The following is a 21,291-nucleotide window of genomic DNA, read 5'->3' as shown; positions in this document are numbered from 1 at the left end:
AATATCTAAAGAATGCATCGGATGCAGATGTTTACCTGTACATCTGTGAAATGCAGCAAGTAAGATATAGCAAGCAGTTGCACATTAAAGATACCGGCTGGTCTACGTTCACGTTCGGGAACTGCTTTTCGTCAGTTTAATCTTAAAGACTCCACAACCTTCAATGAATCACCGACTTCGCAATAGACTATTTAATTGAACCTTATGCAATATTTTTAATTTGATAAAATGAGATCTTGTGATAAATTCGGAAAGAATCGAACCTATTTATGTGCAACAACGATTTAAATATACAATCCTTCGCGCGTGCAAGTATAATAGTACGTATATAACATCGCACCATTTCGCCATAGATGTTAACGACTTCACCTAAACCTAAACCATCAATCTGTACATCGCGAAACAGCATCCTCTTCAAGCATCCGCCATCGCGCTCTCGCACCGCTGTATTTCGCGATTCTCTTCGTGCTGATGCCCGGCTGATGTTTTCGCGACGTTGACGGCGGTACGCGCGCAAACACGTACGCGAAGAGGGCCGAACCGAGAGGAAAAGAAAGAGAAAGAGGGCCGGAGGGGCATCTATCTATCAGCGCCGGCGTGAAGTGGGCGGGTGCATGCGCCGTATTGCTCCGTACGGCCGCTCTCTCATTAACTCCGGACGCCGCCTGAGCGGAGCATCCGTGCGCGGCCAACGTAGAGGCGACTGCCGCCGTTCCTCGTCCGAGAAGACGACGAGAAGGTCATACGTGCTTATCTAAAGCGAGCGCGGCAACGACCGGTGTCATCGGCTGATGGAGAACGTGCGTGCGCGGATGTGAAATCTCCGGTAAATTCAGCGCTTGCATTTCTTTTCTTCTTAGATCACCAGCTAGCTATTTGGAATTATTTATCTCGAGTGCAATGTCTTGCAGATATAATTAAATTTGTAAAAAAGGCAGACGAGTTTCTAGATATATGAAGAGAAGATGTATAACTTGAAATTACTTGAGTTGTCGCGATTGCTAACTTTTTATAAAATTAATTTATCTATTACATACATATATGCACTATTTTAATTAAACTCTAAAGATTATAAAACAATGTATCCACTAACTGCATATAGGCCATAAATTTATAAATTAATGTATAGTTGTTAGATATTTACTTGAACAGACTAGTAATTAACTTGGTTGCAAATTTCTATATCTTCGCGAGAATGAATGTTTAACAATGAGCATGAGCGAACAACTGGATGACAGTGCAGGAAACTGATAAAGGACCCGCTCTAAATTAGTTATTACACGATAACGCGACCGCGCTCGGAGTGATCTTCGCCTATCGATAATTTCTGATCAGAGCTACGCGTACTAGTTAGTACGAGCGTAGCTGAACTAACAAAGTTGGGATCCCAAGCGGGCACTCTCAAGCGCCAAGAGCGACAGCGTTATCGCCAAAGTGTTACTGACCCTGGGAGATTTTATCGATGGTCCCACGGTAGTCTATCTCGAGCGAGCTTTACGTTTCCACGTGTAGCAATTTCGGAAAATGATGGGGGCGGTTCTCGATGGGAAGGTATCGATAGTGATGGAGAGACTCAATATTTCGACGCGTGTTCTCTCTTTCTCTCTTCCTCTTTCTACACAATATCGGAATGCAAAGCGACGAGCAGATCGATTTTTCGAGAGCACGAGATAGCGAACGAGTCTTAAAATGACGGTGCGGAATTTTAGACGGCCTGCCTGTTAGGCAGGTGCTGATTTGGGGAGGATCGTGGTGTGGCAGTGATTCTGGGGCGAGATCACGCTCGCGGAATCCGCAACCGAGGCGCAGAGTCATTAAAATATACACATACACACTTCACATTACTGCTTGACTCGCCGTGAAATCGCTCTGTTGAAACAAAGCTAAACGCATGTGCAAACATTGTTCAATCAAGACGAAATCACACAGTTATTGTATTTATGATCAGACGAATAAGAGAAATTTGTTTTAAAATAATAATTTTTTTAATAATAAATTTTTGAATTCAGAAACGTGTCCAAGAAATATACACAAGAATATAATAAACGACAAAGATCGTAATTCAAAGATTCAATTAAAAAATTCAAGAATATAATAACGAACAAAGAATAAAAAAATATATTTTTTTTTACTAGAAAGTCAGAGACATTAAAACATATGAAAACAGCGTTCAAAAAGCGAAGAATAATTGCAAACTTGAATATATTCGTCCTCTCAAAAGTCAAGTCTTGGAAACAGATAAATTCATTGCAACCTCTGGTATTTACATCCTGCGATCCTCGGGAGTCGCGTTTTCCGTTGCAAAGCCACCTACGCACGTCTCTTTTTAATAGACAAGTAGCATAAATTCGCTCTGATATATGACCAGGCCGATAGCGCTCGTACATGAAAATATCGCACGAGCGGCTCGATCCATCACAGAACTGCCTTCTTCTGCGCCATGCGCGATCGTCCGAGCATATTCGCGAGTGGGAGAGAGGAGATGGCGCGCTTCGGCTATTAATAATCATAAACGAGAAGTTCGCGTGTTTTTGCCGCTCTCGCGCGATGTAATTTTTTAACAACCGGTCTTGCAAAGAAACAAAGGGGGAGAGGGAGAAAGTTAGAGTAAAACAACGGACGAGCAAGAATGATTCGATGCGCATACTTGACAATAAACGCGGCACCGCGCGTCTCTTCGCTTCGATAATATCCGATTCAAGGGCGAAGCGGGCGCAGCGGGACGTCACTGAAATCGGTCCGTAATTAAAAGCCGCCTTTATCGTCGTCTCTGGCGACGATGGTTTTTTCCCCCGGCCGACATTTCTGCAACTTATTCTCTCGTCGCCGCCGGACCCGACTTCTCTCTCCGCGTCGAGGAGCGCGAGGCGGTTATCGGGCAGTTCTCGGCCTCATTTAATAAGTAAGAACGACACACCGGTAGCCAGGCGCGCATCGGCGCGCGAGCACGCCCATTAAATTGTTAACGGCGGCGACTCGCGGCGATCTCTCGGGATCGCGATTCAAGGTTTTATGCAAATCGACCCGTGTACACACGGCGTGTTCGCGAATCGATAACGGGCACTCAATAAAGTCGTCGTCCCTCCCTAATGCGAATTCTTCATTCCTCGCGCGATGTTTCACAAACCCCTTCTTTATCTTTTTCTCTCTCTCGACCTTTTTTTTATTTCGACTTTATTGCGTAATTTTTGAGGGAATTATGTGCATTCGTAGTTATTCATAAGAGATAAGAGATAAAAGTTTGTTGGACTTGAAAGTCGCAAGAATTCGAGTTTCAATGTTTATAATTTACGATTCCGAATTAAGCGTTCAAGATTTAGTATCCAAGTTTTTCAGAGTACACAGACTCTGAAGAATTGATAATAACTGAGAATTAAGACTTTATGTGTAGAGAAATTTTTTCCATTCGAAATTATTCTATTTAAATCATCGATGTTATCTGAAATATATATTGAGAATGTTCTCCGAGAATTAAGTTGTGTGGGGCTTAGGTGTTAATAAATTACATCTTTCTCCATCTCTTTCTCCATCTTCATCCTACCTTCCTCGATTGCTCTCATTTTTTTTGTTTTTTTTTTCTTGCTTTAGCGCGGCAGATCGCGAGACTATCGGCGTATCTGTCGTGAGACACCTGCTTCGCGAGAGGCAAAGTGCAATTAAATTGTTTATCCGATCGTAATGAGGCGGTAATCGTGACACTTAAATGTGCCGTTAAATACCGCAGTTAGCGATATCATAGTCGTGTTCGATTCGTGGATTTTTCGAAGTCCATCCGAGTAAAAAAATACAGAAAAAATAAAAACGCGTGGCTTTAATCGCGGGAGTAACGAGCGGCGGTGTTCTGAAATATGAGCTAATTAATCGCGAACGACGCCAAGGACGAAAAACAGAGGTACACGCTTCGCGGGACCCGGGAGTTTTCGTGAAAGTGGCATCCACTCTGGACCAGCTGCGATCACGTGCAAATTGGAAGAGGCGTGACGAGAGTCCTGCCTCGGTTAACGCGCGCCCGCGTTCCTTTAATATATTTCTGAGAATCGGTGGGCGGTGCGAGAGAGCACCAGACGGTTTTTCGTAAAATATGGTACCGAATCTCCAAGACCCCCGCGCGCGACCGCAGGTCTCTATATACTTCTTCTCTCGGGGGCGAGCTAATCAATTTTTAAACGTAAAGCTGCGGCTGGAAGTCGAACATAAAACTCTCGATCTTGATACGGTGGCGTAGTTTATAACAGTACGAGGAGATGTGTCTTATCCTCGTACTTGTCGAGTTGCTATACGTAAAATATATCCACGCTAATTCTGTTAATTTTATATTTTATTATATTTCTATGTATCTCTCTATAAATTACTCGATATAATTTATATTTAAAAATTTTCTAAGATCTTTGCGCTGTTGCAAACGTTTATTTGCCACCATAGAGCGGCAATTTAAATATCTTTCAAGATCTTTGTAATTTAATTATAAGACTTCAAATTGATTAATATATTCTGCGAGTATAGTTTTCTATATCTGCTTAGAGAGAGATTCTAAGATTTAAAAGTCCGAATATCTTGCTGAATTATACGTCAAACGATACCAGGTGAAAAAAATGCACTTTTTCATACAAGAAAGCTCGATGGCGAGAGATAAGCAACGATAATCGATTAATCATAGCCACCGGTTAATATCATGATGTCGGCATTAACGTTGATCCCGGGATGACGGCAGCGTTGAACGAAAAGGATATACGTATGCATATATATAGATAAATATATTTTTCTGTCACGCATGTATCCGCCTCAGCCATAAAGACGAAGAGGAGAAAGAGAGAGATTGGATGCATGACCAGGGCAGGTGCGTCGTCATTCATGCAGATAGATGATCAAGGATAACTCGAAATCAGCCACGTGCGCGAGCTCATTTTGACGTCGCGTAAGCGCTCGATCTCGAGCATTCGGCATTTAACGTTATTGTAAATTTCCGCCCGAATGAGAGAGATCTAGCGATAATTCAGTCGGTGCGATTAAGGTGCCGACGTTCTAATGAGATGTAATGACCGCCCGTGACGCTACGATCGAGGAGAGTTGCGTGTCGATAGGTCAACTCTCGCAATGCAAGACGCGAGGCAAAAAGCCAGAAGGCCGAATAAAAACCTGTCACGAAAATGTCGAAATAATAGTCGAAATACGCGATATACCTATATAATATATATATATATGTGTGTGTGTGTGTGTGTGTGTGTGTGTGTGTGTGTGTGTGTGTGTGTATATGTAGTATTTAGTAAGTAGAAAGTGAACTCTTCCTTATAATTAAACAGCAATTTTAACAGCGGTCAATAATTAGCCTTTATCGCGTGTCGGACCTTTTTCCGTCCAATCTCGCAATTTCGTTCAAAGTGTTTTCGAGGGCAATTAGAGATCTGAGATAATTCGCGCGAGAAGAAATCGAGGAAATCGTCGGTCCGGATGACGTATGCGCTGACACTCTAATCGCGTTTTAATTAACCCCTTCCAGTAAGGACGTCGACGCCGTGCCGACATGGGAGTTATAGATATTTCATTCGAAAATATAGGTTTTAATTTAGCGGCCGCTCGATCAACGTCCGGGCGTTATAAATGGGCGCTATGATTGCTCGTTACACCACTATGCAGAAAAGCGTTTGCCGGGATACGAAACACCGGTGAAAGAGAGAGAGAGAGAGAGAGAGAGAGAGACGAACAGTGCAGACAGATTAGCTACTAGCTGAAGAGCATATTTTAATCGAGTTTTGTGAATTATTATTCGATCGGCTACCGATACGACGTTGACGCGAATAATTACGAGTCTCGAAGTCGGAAACGACTTATAATCCAATCTCCCCTTTCTGCCACGATTCAATAGATATTTCATTAGAATTCTATAGATATCCAAGAAAATATCGCTGTCGTGTTTCTTAGAAAAATCAAGTATCGAGAGTATGTACTCACCTTTCGTAGTCGGTGAGTCTCGACGAATCCCTGAAACCTTTGGCGAACGGATTACTATCGATCTTCAGTCTCGTTATCTGCAAATTTAACCCCAAACACGTTACTCCGTTAAGTCCAACATTCTCCTTAGCCATTCTTCTTTCAATAATACAATCGCGGTTCTGCGTAAAAAAAAAACGTAAATAAAAATAAATTAAAATTAAATTAAAATAATTATAAAATTAAAACAACTCGTTACGTAATATCATTTTATACTATTTAAATAATTAAAAAATAAAACATGTTCCTCCATTCGATGCAAAATGAAAATCTCTCTTTCTAGAGGAAATAAAAAATTTAGAAGACTGAGATTTTCAAGACTGAGATTCTCGATCTTGAGAATATTACGCTCTCAATCCCGCTAGATTCGTCTGCTCCCTTGCCGAGTTAACGTTATACATAAATCGACTGTTATTCTGCACTCACCAGCTGATTCTGATACGCCGTGACGGCGGTGAAAATGGCCTCCGGGAAGATAAACGTCTTGTGCTCCTCCTTCTGGAGGTCGCTGATGTGCAGACTGTTGTCGTCGGCGTGTCGACAGCGGACCAAGTGTATCCTCGGCTGATACCTGTGCATCGAGTTGAGCACGATCTGCAACAACAACGAGATCCACCTCGCTCGATTATCCATGTTTCTCCAACTTGGAAATTAAGGACGAAAAATTGATTCCACTTCTCTTAATGAATTCCGCACGTATAGTCGCGCGGGCGCGATCGCGACACGCCCAATAATAATAAAGTACGATTATCGTCGCGATCGGTGACGATGTTTTCGCACGAAACGCGCGCCTTAAGTCGCCGATTATCGCAAGTTATCGCGCGATTATTTAGCGTATGTGTCTCTGTATCTAATTGTGAGTTAACATATTTCGTTTCCGAGAGCGGATACTGTGGACACTCCAGTTATCGCAGGCAGATTATCATCGTGAAAAGTTAGCTCACTCCTGTCTTATTCTTGATTTTTATGTTCTTACGAATGGATCCACGAATGGTCCACACAGTGTAATCTCTCGAATATATGTATATAAGAGAATAAAGAGGCCGAAAAAACTTACAACGATATTATAATCGAATTTGTTACCGAATCTTAAGACGATGTTATCCTTGACAAAAATTTGTTTCAAATCAGATCTCGATAACACAAGAAGATTTGCATAAAATTAAATAAAGGGAACTCAATTTTGTGAAACTTAATTAATTCGAAACTTCTCGGTCTTTATTATTAAAAAATCGATTTCAGAGAGATTCAACATTTGTGACAGAAGTGAAATCGATTGAGATCCTCTCAGATCTCGTCTCACTTTGCACAGGTTTTTCTGGGGTACTCTGTATACAATTCTGTATCGCTCTCTCGGAAGTCGCGTAGATGGGCGGGTTAAAGTTTCAAACGGGAATCCCATTTCTGCAGAGAGAGAAGCACCCTGTCGCAGGTAGATACTGCAGATAGGGCGCGACGCGGCGACTGGGGTGAAGAGAGAGAAAGAGAGAGTCCCGCGTATCGATTTCCTGTCCGAAACAATGTGCCGCGACGAAACAAATTCCCCGCGACGGTATCATCACGTAACGCGCGAGCAGCCGCGCGCGCATCTCCCATTGGCTCCCACATTCTCTCACAACCTTGCCGTTTTCGGAAGCAATCTGCGCGACAAGACGTACAGGGTGATCAAGATCAGGATGGGACGAGGAGATAGAAGAGGAGGATAGGACGGTACGGATTAGAATTAACTCCGTAAGAGAGAGAGAGAAAGTGATTGAGCATGGCGATAAAATACGTCTTGTTATGTCCCATGCGAAATTATCAAAATTAAATTAATTAAAATAAATATAAACAAAGTGTAGAAAAAAATTAACAAAAATTAGAAGATAGTATTCAGTTATTTATACGCTTATATAGACACAAAACAGATGTATACTCAATGAACCATCGAAGATGATAGAAACCGGACTGTTAATTACAGAAATCAAGCAAGTGGTCGGACGACGAGATCGAGCTCGTTAGCATACGTCGGGAATGATCCTAGAATGAGATGCGCGGAGAGACGATACGGGAGCAAGAGAGAGAAATGAAGAGAGTGTGATGTGGGTATAGCCGGACTTATATATTATCGCTAATATGAAATATAGAGGCGGCTGCGCGGCGCCGCAACTGTTGAGACTTAACGGCTGCAGGTGGCCTGAGAGGAGAGAGTCTCTTTGGGCATTTCGGGCCCTTCTCGACAGTTCTGACTTTTAAGTCCCGTTCCCGCGACCGGCTTCGATCCTCTTTACACACACGTGTAACAAATGTATGCGATCGTATATACGAATGTTTATATGATTGCACGTATAAATATATAGTATATATATATAATACATCCGTTATCCGATGATAAATTTATACATATGTGCATGTACTAGTATATATCTGATTAGATAATTTATTTCGATGAACAACCGACTTGAAAACTCGATTATCTTGATTTTCCAGCAATATACGTACGGACAATCCGGCTTTTTATCCGAAAAAAATGGCTGTGTCAAGGGACAATGAGAGACAAAAAAATGTTAATCTTATTTGCAACAGTGATTTCCTGTTGTCGACGAGTAGATATTCTTAAAAAGGTAAATAATCGATTTTATCCCCGACTTTATCATCCGACACATTTACAATCCCATAATCTACGACCGATTATTAAGTTTCTTGTTCTTATTATATTATAACGCACGTTGTGCGTTGCTTCGACAAATGTTTATTTCGTCCATCGTCGCGGAGAATGCGGGAAAAGACGACGCCCCATGCGGGCGCACATTTTCTTCCAGCGAATTGTGTTCAAGGAGTTTACGGCATATTGTAAGATTACGATCGTAAGGACAAATATGCGCCTCGTCGATGGGACACGTCCTCACCCCGTGATCATCCGCGCGCTCGAGATACAAATACATAAATAGCCACGACATTACATTGAACTGGCATCGAAACACGGGAGATGATTTACGATGCGCAGTCACCGGCTGAATAAAAGTGTCCTTCCACCGATTAAAGTTAATTTTCTCATAAAGAAGTGAGAAACACACCTGGAGCGTATATAACGATAATTATGCTATATTTTCAAGCACTTTACGAGTTAATGGAGAGAATTTCGTTCTCGCTAAGCGTCGCTCGAGTATCGAGAATGCAGAAATCCAATAGATTAAAAAAAGTTAAGATCCCAAAAATTAGAATATCCTAAAAAGTGCACACTTTTCACGTTTAAAAAAAATTCAGACTAATTAAATTCTAAAAAAACCTATTATTAAAAAATAAAAAGATTAAAGAATACATAAGATATTTAAAAATATTAAAGATATAATGATTTATGGATCTTAGATCTCTAACTAAACTCGATATCAAATTCCATACATTAAGAAAGAATGTTGTTTCACAAGAAGAGCTCCATTTGTTTTTCCGCATCACCGGTTGCGCATAAAAAAAAACATTTTTCCTAGAAAAAATGTCTTCTAGAAAAAAGATCACGCTTTGCGTGCGACGCAAATACCTTTTTCCGTTCAATCGATTAGAGTCCATTTGTAATAATTAGCCGCGAAAGGCTACCGAGAAACCGATCCGCTCTCGAACGTGATTTGCATGTGACGATTTATCAAACATCGCGTCATCCAAGTAATACATGTTGATAGCGGCATTACACGCACGATTTATTGGTATTATTTTTATCCCTATGCTCGATAGATAGCAATCACGGCGGAATGCCAACTCGAACGTTAAACCAAGTCTCAATTAATACAAACGTGTTTCTATTAGATATGATACTGCAGATTGTAGATAGTAGAAATCTATCCGACCGCGACTCTCTCTCTTGTAGCGAAAGTCAAAATTTAAATATCCTCGCGGATGAAAAAAAAAAGAGATCACTCACAGCGGGGATTCAATGATTTAAAAGGCAGAAAATAATTTATAAGATAATTTAAATACCAGAATCTATAATAAAAATCAAGGATATGAAAGATCGGAAAGTGTAACCAATCAAAATTTTGACTCGAACAGTGAAGTTTGACGCGAAAAAAATTTGAAGACCCTGAATAATCAATCCAGATATTTAAAACATGTATAAAATTTATAGATGCAATTGACTGGAAATTCCAGAAGCGTGGAACTCAATCAGAAATTCGATTTCGAAAATGATTCCACGATTGAGATTACAGATTTAATTATAATCTAGATTATCACGAAAAATGCAAAGCGCCGAAAAGTGATACGACAGCTGGAGACGAAAATTTCCGATCATTTCGTACGGAATAAATGAGGGACAAAATCTCACGAAGGCGCGTTTTACATTTAACAACTGTAATCTCTTCCAAGAGTGCTAACTTTGTCGGTAATTTTGCATTAATATCACACGCGATTCAGTGCAAATCGCACAACCGCGGATACCCAAGTGGGGAGAAACAAACCCGCGCCCTTCGGTTATTTCTCTCTTTTTCTTTCTTTTTCTCTCTCTCTTTCTCGCGAGGATTAAACCAGTTTCAAAAATATCGCTGGCGATCTCGCGGCCGAAAAACAAACGTCACATCACGATGTTTGGAAGGAATATGCACACATATGCATGTCCTGAATGTTCGCAAAAGCGAGTTCTGCGTTATGTCCGAAATCTTTTATTTTTCTTTTTCTGCTCTTTCTTTCTCACTCTTTCTCTCTCTTTTCCTCGCGACGAACATTCGGAGCAAGTCACGGATTATCCGGATCTACACAGGTATTTACAATGTGAGCATATATAATTACGCAAAGGCCACGAATTATAGGCGTATTAATTAAACGACCCAGGGGCGTAATTGAACGAGGCTTGGAGAAGTGTCCGGTGCCACTTCATTGATTATAATGCACATTAAATTGGTGCGATTTCGCAAATCGCGACCTATCGCGCGTTTCAGAATTCTCCATCGACAATTTTCTTCTCTTTGCCCCGTATATATTTCTTTTTTTTATTTAAGCCCAACATTAATTATAAGCATACCGTGCAAAGAGACATTAATTAAAGTTTAAAAAAGATAATAGGTATAATCGGAGGGGGAAAAAAAAAATAAGGAAGAAACTCTCGTCCGGATGTTATTAGATAAACGGTGATAAGAAAGAAGGAAAAAAAAATGAACGAATAATGCGGGCGAGCGTAATGAAGCCTGAGAGAAAACGGCGTGTATCGTTCGCGAATATCGTTCACAGTGCAAGGCGTTGGATGGAATAATGTTTCCGGCGAATTAAGATCCGAATTTAATTCCACTACCGTGCGCGCGGGGATAACTGGCTTCCAGCGAAGATGCCGAGAAGTCGTTTCCAAGGTAGCAGCTTTATGGCGAGGCGAGGCGATCGCGTTGCCGGGATCCCGGGGTGTTCCTATTCGTTTTCTGCGTTCGCTGCTGCAATATGCGGGACAACCCGCTGCAACCTGTCAGGACTCTACAATCCGCACTGCTCTCCTCTGTTGGTATACAATGATGCATCCGTGTATATGTGTCGCGCGTGCATATGTATGCGTGCACCGTATGTAAACGCGCAGGAGAGTAGCGAGACACATGTTAGAATGCGCGATGTGTATTCATATAACTTTTCGTTTAATTTATCAACCCCGCCGTTTGCTCAGGAATTCTCCCGCGGGAAGCCGAGATACGAAACCTAATACTTCGCCTTAAGCGAGAGGACATATTCTCGCTTCGCGAGATCGTGAGAACGTTTTCCTCGGGCTAGAATACGCGAGGTCGATCACGTTTTTCCTCGAATCGATCAAATGAGAAATTAAATGCTGCATTATTTTTTTCGTTATTACATTAATAATAATTAGATTACATCGATAAAGGTCTTGTAACTAAAAAAAAGGAATAGATTTAAGATAATTGTCCTACTAACAAGTTATTGGTATTTATTTCACGGCATTGTACATTTTATATTAGAGATTATATCGAAATAAAAATTAGTTTTCCATTTGTGTATATAATAAATAATTGCACTTATCATTCTATAAGTAAATGCATTGAATTATAAAATCAATTATTCGATATATCGATCAATATATTTTACTATTTATCAATCTATAAAATTAAACATAGACGGACATCGCAAATTTGCCAAATATAAGTCTATAAAAATATTAATGTAAAATCTTAAAATGGCGAAATCATAAATATTTAAAAGCTGATACACATACATCCGAAATTTATTGATTCATTGATTCGTTATTACCAAATCAATTTGTCCGTTCTCTGCAGCAGCCAATTATGTATAAAAAAATTATGTATATGATAGATACACACCGTTAATACTTATTTATTGGCTGTTATTTATGTACTGCGAATTTAAATACCCACGTAATCGTGTTCACTCTCCAGCTGGATCGTAAAAATTCCGCCGCACGGAAATGACTTTCTCTCTCTCCTCTCTCCGTGGCAAAACTTATATACCGCGAAAGGGAGCGCGAAAAAAATGACGGAGGAAAAAGAGGAGAAAAAGAAGACAAAAGCAGAGAGATACCCCAACGTAAATGTGTGTGCACGTATCGGGAAACGAGTATATAGGACAATCGTTACTGATACTTTTTCCCACCTGTCGATCAGCATTGCACCGCGTGCACTTTATCCGCGTGTTTACCGAGCAACCAGTAATTACGGCAAATCCTTCTCGTCCGCGATATTTCAAGGAGATTAACTCTACATCTCTCCCGCGATACTTTTTTCCCGCGCTCTCGAAGAAGTACCGCTCACTTCAAAATTAAACAATCATTATCGATAGAACTTTCAACATCCTTCGCGTGTAATGAGTAAGATTTATATATCTTGTTAATAGTATTTTTTTTTTTTAGAAATCTTCTAACATCATTATACGATGCAAACATATAATGCACGATATCACTTTGTTGATGCAAACATCGAGAAGCTCAGAATGGATTTCTTTTCATATTTTTTCTTTTCTACTAAATATATACTTTATACATAAATTTTATTTTTTAATATAAATTTATATTAAAATAGATTTTAATTAAGTAACAATTAAAATGTATATTAGTAAAATATACTTATTAGAAATTAAAGTATATTTAATTTCCTTTGTATATATACTATATATACTATAAAAAGATACATTCTGATCTTGTTTATTTTTTCCAACGTGTAACATCGCATGCATAATCGAAAAGCCGACGATGATCAGAGACAGAGAATTAATATTCATACACATATAGGGTATACAAGACACAACGGTACGAATAAATTTCTAGATGAAAGATTAATGGCGGTGATAAACAGTAGCGATAATTGTAGTAAACGATAGAAAATTGAAATAACCAGTGGTAATAAAAATATATATTTCACAAGCAGATTTTATATGCGGGTCCGCCGATTACGAATTCCGACGAGAGGAGAAAAAGATCGGAGGGAACGCGCGAGAACTCGCGGCGCAGGTGGAGAGATGGCCGCTTTTGGACCACCGTGTAGTAGCCAGAGTCGCAGGCGGGGGTCTTATAATATCGCGTCATACGAAACGATGAAATAGTGGCCGTAGCGAAGGAATGTTCCCTACCACTCGAGTCGTCGAGTTGAGTTGACTGGCATTGCGTGGTTCGCCCGGCTCGACCGACCGCTTTCAACCGGTGTGTCTGTTCGCGCGCGTTCCTCTCTTCCAGTGTTTCTTCTCTCCGCGCGCGTGTACAGGGTGTTTGGCAAATGCCGGTACACAGCCGGAAAGGAATACGAGTTCCTCGTCACGAAACTCGACTCGATCCCCCAGGAGAGAGAGAGAGCAATCTCTTTTTTTCCTTCCTTCCTTTCTGTTTTCTCTCTCTCTCTCGCATCGAAACCGACTTATGAATTATTTCCGATCGCAGTTTAACGCAAATCGACCGTGACGAGGAATCAAAGGTTTTAAAAAGAAAAAAAAGGAGATTGTGTTACGAGAGAACGCGGACCAGAGTTCTCAAACATTTTGAAGAACGTCGGAAGTGATACTCGTCGGTTTCTTAACGCTCGGATCTACTTGTTATTTTATGCTTATTAACAGTTTATATTTGCGCATCCGCCTACTCGATGTATAGGGAATTTATACACTGACACATGTATTATGATCACTTTTACGAGCTGTATCAATGGACGAATATTGCGATAAACATCACGATACTGACAGCGATATTGCCATTAAAAATAATGCATGTGTAAAGTATTAAAATAAGATTGCAATATTCAGGCGAAAACTGTTCATTCGGTTATCTTCCAACGAACACTTTCGACGAATAATATAATGCTTAAAAAGTTTTACGATTTTCATATAAAAGAGATGTCCTTTTTTGTAACATTAATTTCTTTCACAGCGCAAAAAAAAAGTAACGCGAATATCAACTATCTCGTACTAAGGATATAATTTTGTAAAAATTATATGTGCGTCGAAGAGCTATAAATTCGCGACAGAGAAAATCTTGAAAATGTTAGAACTTTTTTATACTTTTCTACGTATTCATAAAAAGCATCAGACTAGATGTTTCATAAAACTTTTGCAAAGTTAATAAAAGATCACGCAGCATCACAAAAATACATGTAGCAGAAGTGCTCTCTCGCCAATACTTATTTCGTGATAATGCTGAAGTACGAGATTACCATTCATTCAAGTCAATCGGCGTAAAAGGAGATAAAGGAAAACATTTACGATGAGACGGGAACTCGCCCATCACGATTATCATTTCTACGATTTATCCTCCTCCTCTCGGATAAAGCCCCGAAAAGTATTCACGCTTGCGTGCGCGCATTTACACACGCGTTCTCTCATCGTCGTCATCGTCGTCGCGGAGAGAGAAATATACAGGAAGGCGAGTGGTCTCGAGAAAAAGAGAGAGAGAAAGGAGATTCAAAAGGTGCTCGACGGGGCCCAAGCGTAGGCTACCCGTGATCATCATGACAAAAGCTCGGGGCAAACATCCGCTCAATTTATTAGCTTATAGGCAACGCCGTCTTCTCGTACTACCTATTATACACCACCTACGACACCGGTTACGGACCGCCTATAATGTCCGCAACATTATGGGCATGTTCCCAAGCTAGCAGTTCCCCTCGTCTTCCTCTCCCTCTTTTCGATGGGCCCGCTCCACCCTTCCGAGGTGTTCGTTCTCCCCAATAGAGTCCCAATTTTTACGGTCGCGAGAAGCCCGTGATATTTTCTGGGCCCCGGGGGTGGGAGATCATCGCGACGCATTAAGAGGATTAAACCCCTTGATGTTGTATATACATACATAGTGTCCGGTGATATGATTTGATAAATAGAATAATGTATTTTATCGAAAAAAAATTCCTTTTCTTTTTAATAATATATTAAAATATTGAAATAATTGTCGAGTTGGAGACGATTGAAAACGAAAATGATTCTGGCGAATTATTATTATGAATATCAATCGTGTATAATTGTGTATAACGAATAATATATCAAACATTTTAAAATGCATTTAAATTTTAATGTATAAATAAGTTATACTCACAACACTTAAAAAATTTTTTCAATGACTTTCTATTCACGATCTTTGAATTATAAACGAATCTTTATATGTACGACTCTATCTCTTAAATAATATCTTGTCGTTTCATTAGCATTATTCGTATCAAGTATCGTGAGTCTTGAGAATTTTCACTGTTTCTGAGAAAATCAATGTGTTCTGAAATTAAGTTATATAGTAACCGTTTAATTAATCCTTGTTCATACCTTGCCATATGAAGCACGACTTCCAATTAAGGAATAAAAGAGATATTTCAGAGATTGAGGATTAACTTTTATCGAGCGTTTAACGAGATGTCAGGAGAGATAACGAAATATTAAGTTTCGCGGTTTATTGCTAATCTCGTGATAAAGGGATGAGACTCGCGCCGTAAATTCGCGCGTTTATTCTGCGCGATATTTGACTTCTCGCGTTAATAAGCAGGAAGATGCGTCAAAAAATTAATTACAAAAAATAAAATCTTTTCGAACATTTTGTCACATGACTTTCGTCGCGAAAGGGACAAGTTTTCGCGGACAGCGAGAGACAACCGGTTTATCATCGATCGACCAGCAACGACGGCGACGACGACGACAATGGCGAGAGAACGGAATATTACATTCCTGGCAACATATCGACGCCCACGATTAACGACTCGCGTCGATGATAACCAGGCCCACGCTTTCACCCTGATGGGGTGATGTCCCGCCGCATTCGTTTTACGAGGCCATTTTCGGCGCGCGCGATCGCTCGAGGACTCGTCAACGATCACGCGAGCGAGCGAGAACGAGAGAAGGACGAGGGAATTGATATGAAGGCATGAAAAACGATAATGCGAGCATCGCCAACGTCGTTGGCGCTAGTCGTTCGTTAAACTGACCCGTGTATATCGCTTATTCAGTGGTCGAATTTACGGAGACGGCGGAGCTCTCTCCAGAATTATAAACTTTTATTTTTTATTAATGTTCCAATATTGAGATAACTCATACTCAAGATATTTAAAGTTTAAATATTATGAAAAAATATAAGTATGTTTAATAATGTCTCTGAGCAAATATATCGAATCTGAAATTTCTCCTCATTTCCCGAACCAGAAATTTCTTTACAATCGTAATATAATCACCGAGGGAGTTATATTTACCTAGGGGCGAGAAGTTATATCTTCGGGGCATAATCGAACGCGAAGGGAAGAAGGTTCTCTTGCGCCACGTAATAGCGGTAGCATGTCCAACGGGCCCGACATTTCGCGTCCGCCGGCTATTGTGCGCTAAACTCCGAAATAAAGGGGGAGATACGCCGCGCGGCCCAGGAATTACGCATCCGCTGAAAGGCAGGCGCAAATTACAGAACGGCGTAATGGCCGGGGTACATGGAGCGCCTTATCGTCGACAATTTCTGCGCCCGAGGAGGAAAATCCTCTGCGCGCGAAATTATCCTCCAGGACGGAGATTATATATGGAGATCAGAGCGGTCGACTTGTACATTTCTCTCGCGACGCGTGAACGTTTAATCGTTTCAATGCCGAAATGAGCTCTCTAATTGCGCGAGTGCGATAGAGATTTGAAAAAGTCACCGATATTTGCATTTTATAAGCATTTTATCAAATAACTATAATAATTGTAGAAAACGATAATAACCATTTTCTTTAACACGAGAACGATTACAATAATCTATTATTTGTAGATAAAACTTGCAATTTTAATCTTTCTACATTGCAGGAATAAATATAAAAATTCTAATTTTTTTTCGCAATTAGTTTTCATCGAATTAGTGTCCTGATAAAAAAGGGAGACATATATCTATCAATTAAATTCTAAATAAAGCATCACAGATGGTTCTCTTACCTGGCCATGTTTGTCCATGTCGTTATTGGTCAGCTTCACCTTCTCGAAGGAGACGACCTGCTTCCGCAACGTATCACCGGTGAAGAGAGAGTCGGGATGAACATAAAGTCGCGCGGGCGCCGGCGGGTCTGCTTTGCCGGCCTCTAGCCAGCAACTACGATGATAGGCGTATCGGTACCTCTTATTGTCGACCGGCACAATATCCATCAACACTGCGTAACGACCTTCAGACTTAAGTCCTCTGAAGGACACTCGGCACGTTGGAAACATTCGTCTGTGAAAAGACGAAAATCATAAATTTTACTTAACTATCTGAATAATGGAACAATTAAACTTTTGAGAAATTTATGTTTTAGAGATGGATTCTTTTATAATTAATTAATCTTAATCTCTAGTTTGTCCAAAAACGCGGTTTTGAATTATTAATCAAAATTAAACGTAATTGTACAGTTATTTAATATTATATAATTATTATTTTGTCAAACAATTGCACGTGATCGCGTTATAAAACGTGAAAATAACAGACATAAACGAGTTTCGATTTTTCTCGCAACGATGTGAATGTAACCTCTCCCAGTAAATATAAAATGACATAACAAAATAAAGGTAAATGTTTATTCTTGGCATATATTCCGTTTTCATAATCGTTATAATCGCAAACGAAAAATTTGTTAATTATAAAACATCTACAATTTAAAATAGATTTCTCTCAGCGACATAAATATTTTAATACGCATATATAATTCTTTGATAGTACTGTAAATTAAATGTACATATTTCTATTATATTATTGTAATTTCAGAGTATTATAATCTTCTTTTAAACAGCAATTTTTTTCTATAGCCCTAAAAGATTACACCCTGTATAAAAGGTTTTATATCCTTTTGACGAATTTCATGTCATTTTTATCATACGTATCTCTTTTTGTCTCAATACAATTTCGACATCATTTCCACCTCGCTAAATTTATCGTAGACGACTTGACGAAAGAAACATCCGTTTTTTGGGTTTCGCTAAAAGATCGAGGCCCAGCCTTGAATCCCGGTATATGCAGTCGACTTTTCAACACCTCGAGAGGAATACGTGAGGGCGCACGCGCCATTCGGACGCGCCTTCGTCGCGCGTCGACGTCGATGCAAGAGCACCGTTGGATATCCCGCTGGCGCGGCATAGCGACACGGAAAGCCTGACCTTCCTTCGTCCCCGGGTTCCTGGTCGGAGAGCTTTTAGCCGGCCCCGCAATGTACGTCCTCGTGCGATCGCATGCGATAGACACGTGATTTACGCGCCGCGGGAAAGAACGCCGAGCGGAATTCTACGGTCAGATGGCAGATACGTCAATAGCGATTTTTTCACGGTGAAAAACTGGGTTCCAGTTAATTTATCGCGGAAAGCGACTGCGCGCGGGGATGAACGTAACATATCTATTTTAAAACGCAATCGCGTCATTTCGCCCCGTAGTATTTATTGCGTAAATAATTGCATACTGTGTGAAATACAACGGATATGCATTCGATGGATATATCTGATAAATAAAAACTTTTCTTACATTTTATTTTCATAAAGATTACGTTAGGTCAAAATTATATTTTTGAATAATTTGAAACATTATTAACTATGATGTAATTATTTTTGTTCCAGACGCTTGATCAATCCGACAAAGAAAACCAAAGATGACGGATCCACCGCGACATACCTCTCGAGGACGATCAATGGTATGCCCGGGATCGTGCAATCCGCTAAGGGCACTTCATCAACAACACCATCATCATCATCATCGTCATCGTCATCAGAAATACGTCGATACGACTAGCGTTACCACATCAGGAAAGAATATATCCTTCGTGTCGGATGAATTTACTCCAATGTTGTTGAAATCTTTAATAAAGTCAGATGGCCCCGCCACATCCGCAATCTCGACGGACGATGAATCGATTTCCAGAACGTCATCTTTCACCAGGATCGCTCTGATTAAAGTCTCGTCTACCCCGAAAACTCCTCGACCCGAAGAGACCGACATTCCTGCGATCGTGCGAAAGATCTTGTCGCAGAAAAAGTTAGAAATGCTCGGAGAACCGTCGACGAGCGAGTCGCCGCTTTTGAGAAAAATCGATTCGATAGCTCCGACGAGACCGGTACCCCTTCCGAAGGAGAGGATTGTTAGAATAGCCGCCTATCGAGTACCAAGAACTCTGAAGGACGTGAAATGTATAGTTACGAAGAGACTGAATGGATTAACATCGAAAGCAATATCCTCTCTTTTTCTTTATCTGATGATTTTCATAATTTATGCGGGAATTCACGTATTATTGGCTGTGATCACGTGGCGAACATCTGCCTATCAATTTTTCGTATCCAGTCAAATTTGCGGCATTCTCGTGTTTCTTATGTGGAGGATGACTGGCACGATATTAATCTGAGCTACTGCAAACCGCGCGCGAATAGATATTACATTGAGATAATGCTGTACAAGACAAATATCGAAATTGATTAACGTGTTTTATACTAATTTATCACAATTACATATATGGAGACAACATTTGTGCACTGTGTCCCGTTGAAGCGAGAATTGATTAATTGGCGATCGCTACGAAATTGATGAGCCCTATACAATTTAGAAAGTGTGAGATTTAAATATTAAAGATTTCAACAAAGATAACCCTGATCCACTAACAATTTAAAACCGAGGATCGACTCTTAATTTGTCTCGATTTATAATGTTGGATAACATCGTGACTAATAATAGTAATGATATTTCGCTACTAAAATTACTATTTTTCATAGTTTCTTTAATATCTATATTTAGAAAGTTCGATGAGTGCTGGAATGTGAATAAATATGCATATAAATATGCTAAAACATATTTTTTTTAATATGTATATATTTTGAAAAATTAATATATCACTATCCCTGAATTTTTTTTTATAGAATAAATTTTTATTGAAACCTCTCGAATATATATCTCTGTTCATTTTAAAAAAATTGCAATTGCGTTTATGTCCGCTATTCTCGCGAAAATGTTTGTTATTATTTTTATGTAAAAGAGTTGAAGGCACACGCACATATAACATATGAGCGCGCACTATTTCTCGCCCGGATCCTTGTTCCGCGCGAAAACCATTGTTCCTGTCAGCTTTTTTTCACAGAACCGCAAGGGTAATCGTCGCGGTTTTCTAGATCTATTTATCCGATGACAGGGATCCTTTTCCTTTACGGAGCAAACCCCGAAGCCGCAGGACTCGTTCACAAGGAGCTGAACGAAACGAGGTCGGGGAAGAGCAGGGGGCTTTAAACGAATGCAGATAAGAGGGGTGTCACGCGAGTGCACTGCCGTCTATTCGCGAAGCCCTGAAGAAGACGAGCTCCGAAAAGACGGGCTCCGCGAAGAGGATGGGGTCGGTCCCCCGCGACGCAAAACTCACCGCCTCGAAGCGGTTTTGCGGTTTCGACGAGCTCCTCGAAAGCGATTCTCTCCCTCCCCCTCGGCACGTAAGCGTTCGGTTAGGTTCGTGCAGTTTTTAACAAGGGCATTGTCCAACCGCGTTGAATAGTATCGTCGTTACGTCGCATCGCCACGGGGCCCGGCGCACCTTAACGACACGATTGTCGGTCCTGGAGCGAGGAGTTTTAACCGAATGGTGCATTCGAAATTCGCATACGCATTTTGGGAGCGCGAGACACAAGCGAGCTTATTCGCGACTAGCTCGTGAGACTCTCGCCGCGTTTGTAATTCGATTTCAGGAGCGAGATCTGGGGTGCTTGTTTCGATTTCACGTGTCTTTCGACAGTATATTTGATAAAAACTCTAAATTGTTATGAAAAAAATTATTATAAATGGTAATCACATATTTCCTTGTTCACACATGAGTCTTTAATGCGAATAATTAATTTCGTCATCGAGAAATATCGTGATTACTTCGCTATCTCAATTACTTCGGGTGGACATTCTGTAAAATCATCAGGGTCGTTTGCACCTCCTTCTGT

At 40.4% G+C, this 21,291-nt stretch overlaps 2 protein-coding genes across 3 annotated transcripts in view; one reads left to right on the top strand and one right to left on the bottom strand.

The window, feature by feature from the left end:
- Positions 1 to 19,971, top strand: part of LOC145933368 (uncharacterized) — a 106,508-nt gene extending 86,537 nt beyond the window's left edge. The window contains exons 1-2 of one of the 2 annotated variants that reach the window (XM_083032999.1): positions 18,606 to 18,627; positions 18,949 to 19,971. In XM_083032999.1, coding sequence (XP_082889125.1) covers positions 18,981 to 19,727 — 747 coding nt within the window. In that variant the 5' untranslated portion in view covers positions 18,606 to 18,627; positions 18,949 to 18,980 and the 3' untranslated portion in view covers positions 19,728 to 19,971. Of the gene's footprint in view, positions 1 to 18,605; positions 18,628 to 18,948 lie in introns of those variants that run through there. The other variant, XM_083033000.1, reaches the window with a different exon arrangement.
- The window catches only part of LOC145933364 (uncharacterized), a 79,713-nt gene that overhangs the window by 16,577 nt on the left and 41,845 nt on the right, over positions 1 to 21,291 (bottom strand). Inside the window, exons 9-11 of the mRNA XM_083032995.1 lie at positions 17,308 to 17,581; positions 6,415 to 6,582; positions 5,950 to 6,026 (exon numbers count right to left, since the gene is read on the bottom strand). Of these exons, the coding sequence (XP_082889121.1) occupies positions 5,950 to 6,026; positions 6,415 to 6,582; positions 17,308 to 17,581 (519 nt within the window). The remainder of the gene's footprint in view (positions 1 to 5,949; positions 6,027 to 6,414; positions 6,583 to 17,307; positions 17,582 to 21,291) is intronic.

Source organism: Prenolepis imparis, unplaced genomic scaffold (assembly GCF_030444845.1).
Source record: "Prenolepis imparis isolate NDT839.2.m4 unplaced genomic scaffold, iyPreImpa1.0 SCAF_3, whole genome shotgun sequence".
In the NCBI taxonomy this organism is placed as follows: Eukaryota; Metazoa; Arthropoda; class Insecta; order Hymenoptera; family Formicidae; genus Prenolepis; species Prenolepis imparis.
The sequence above is the reverse complement of the archived record's forward strand: the minus strand, read 5'-3'. Positions and strand labels throughout refer to the sequence as shown.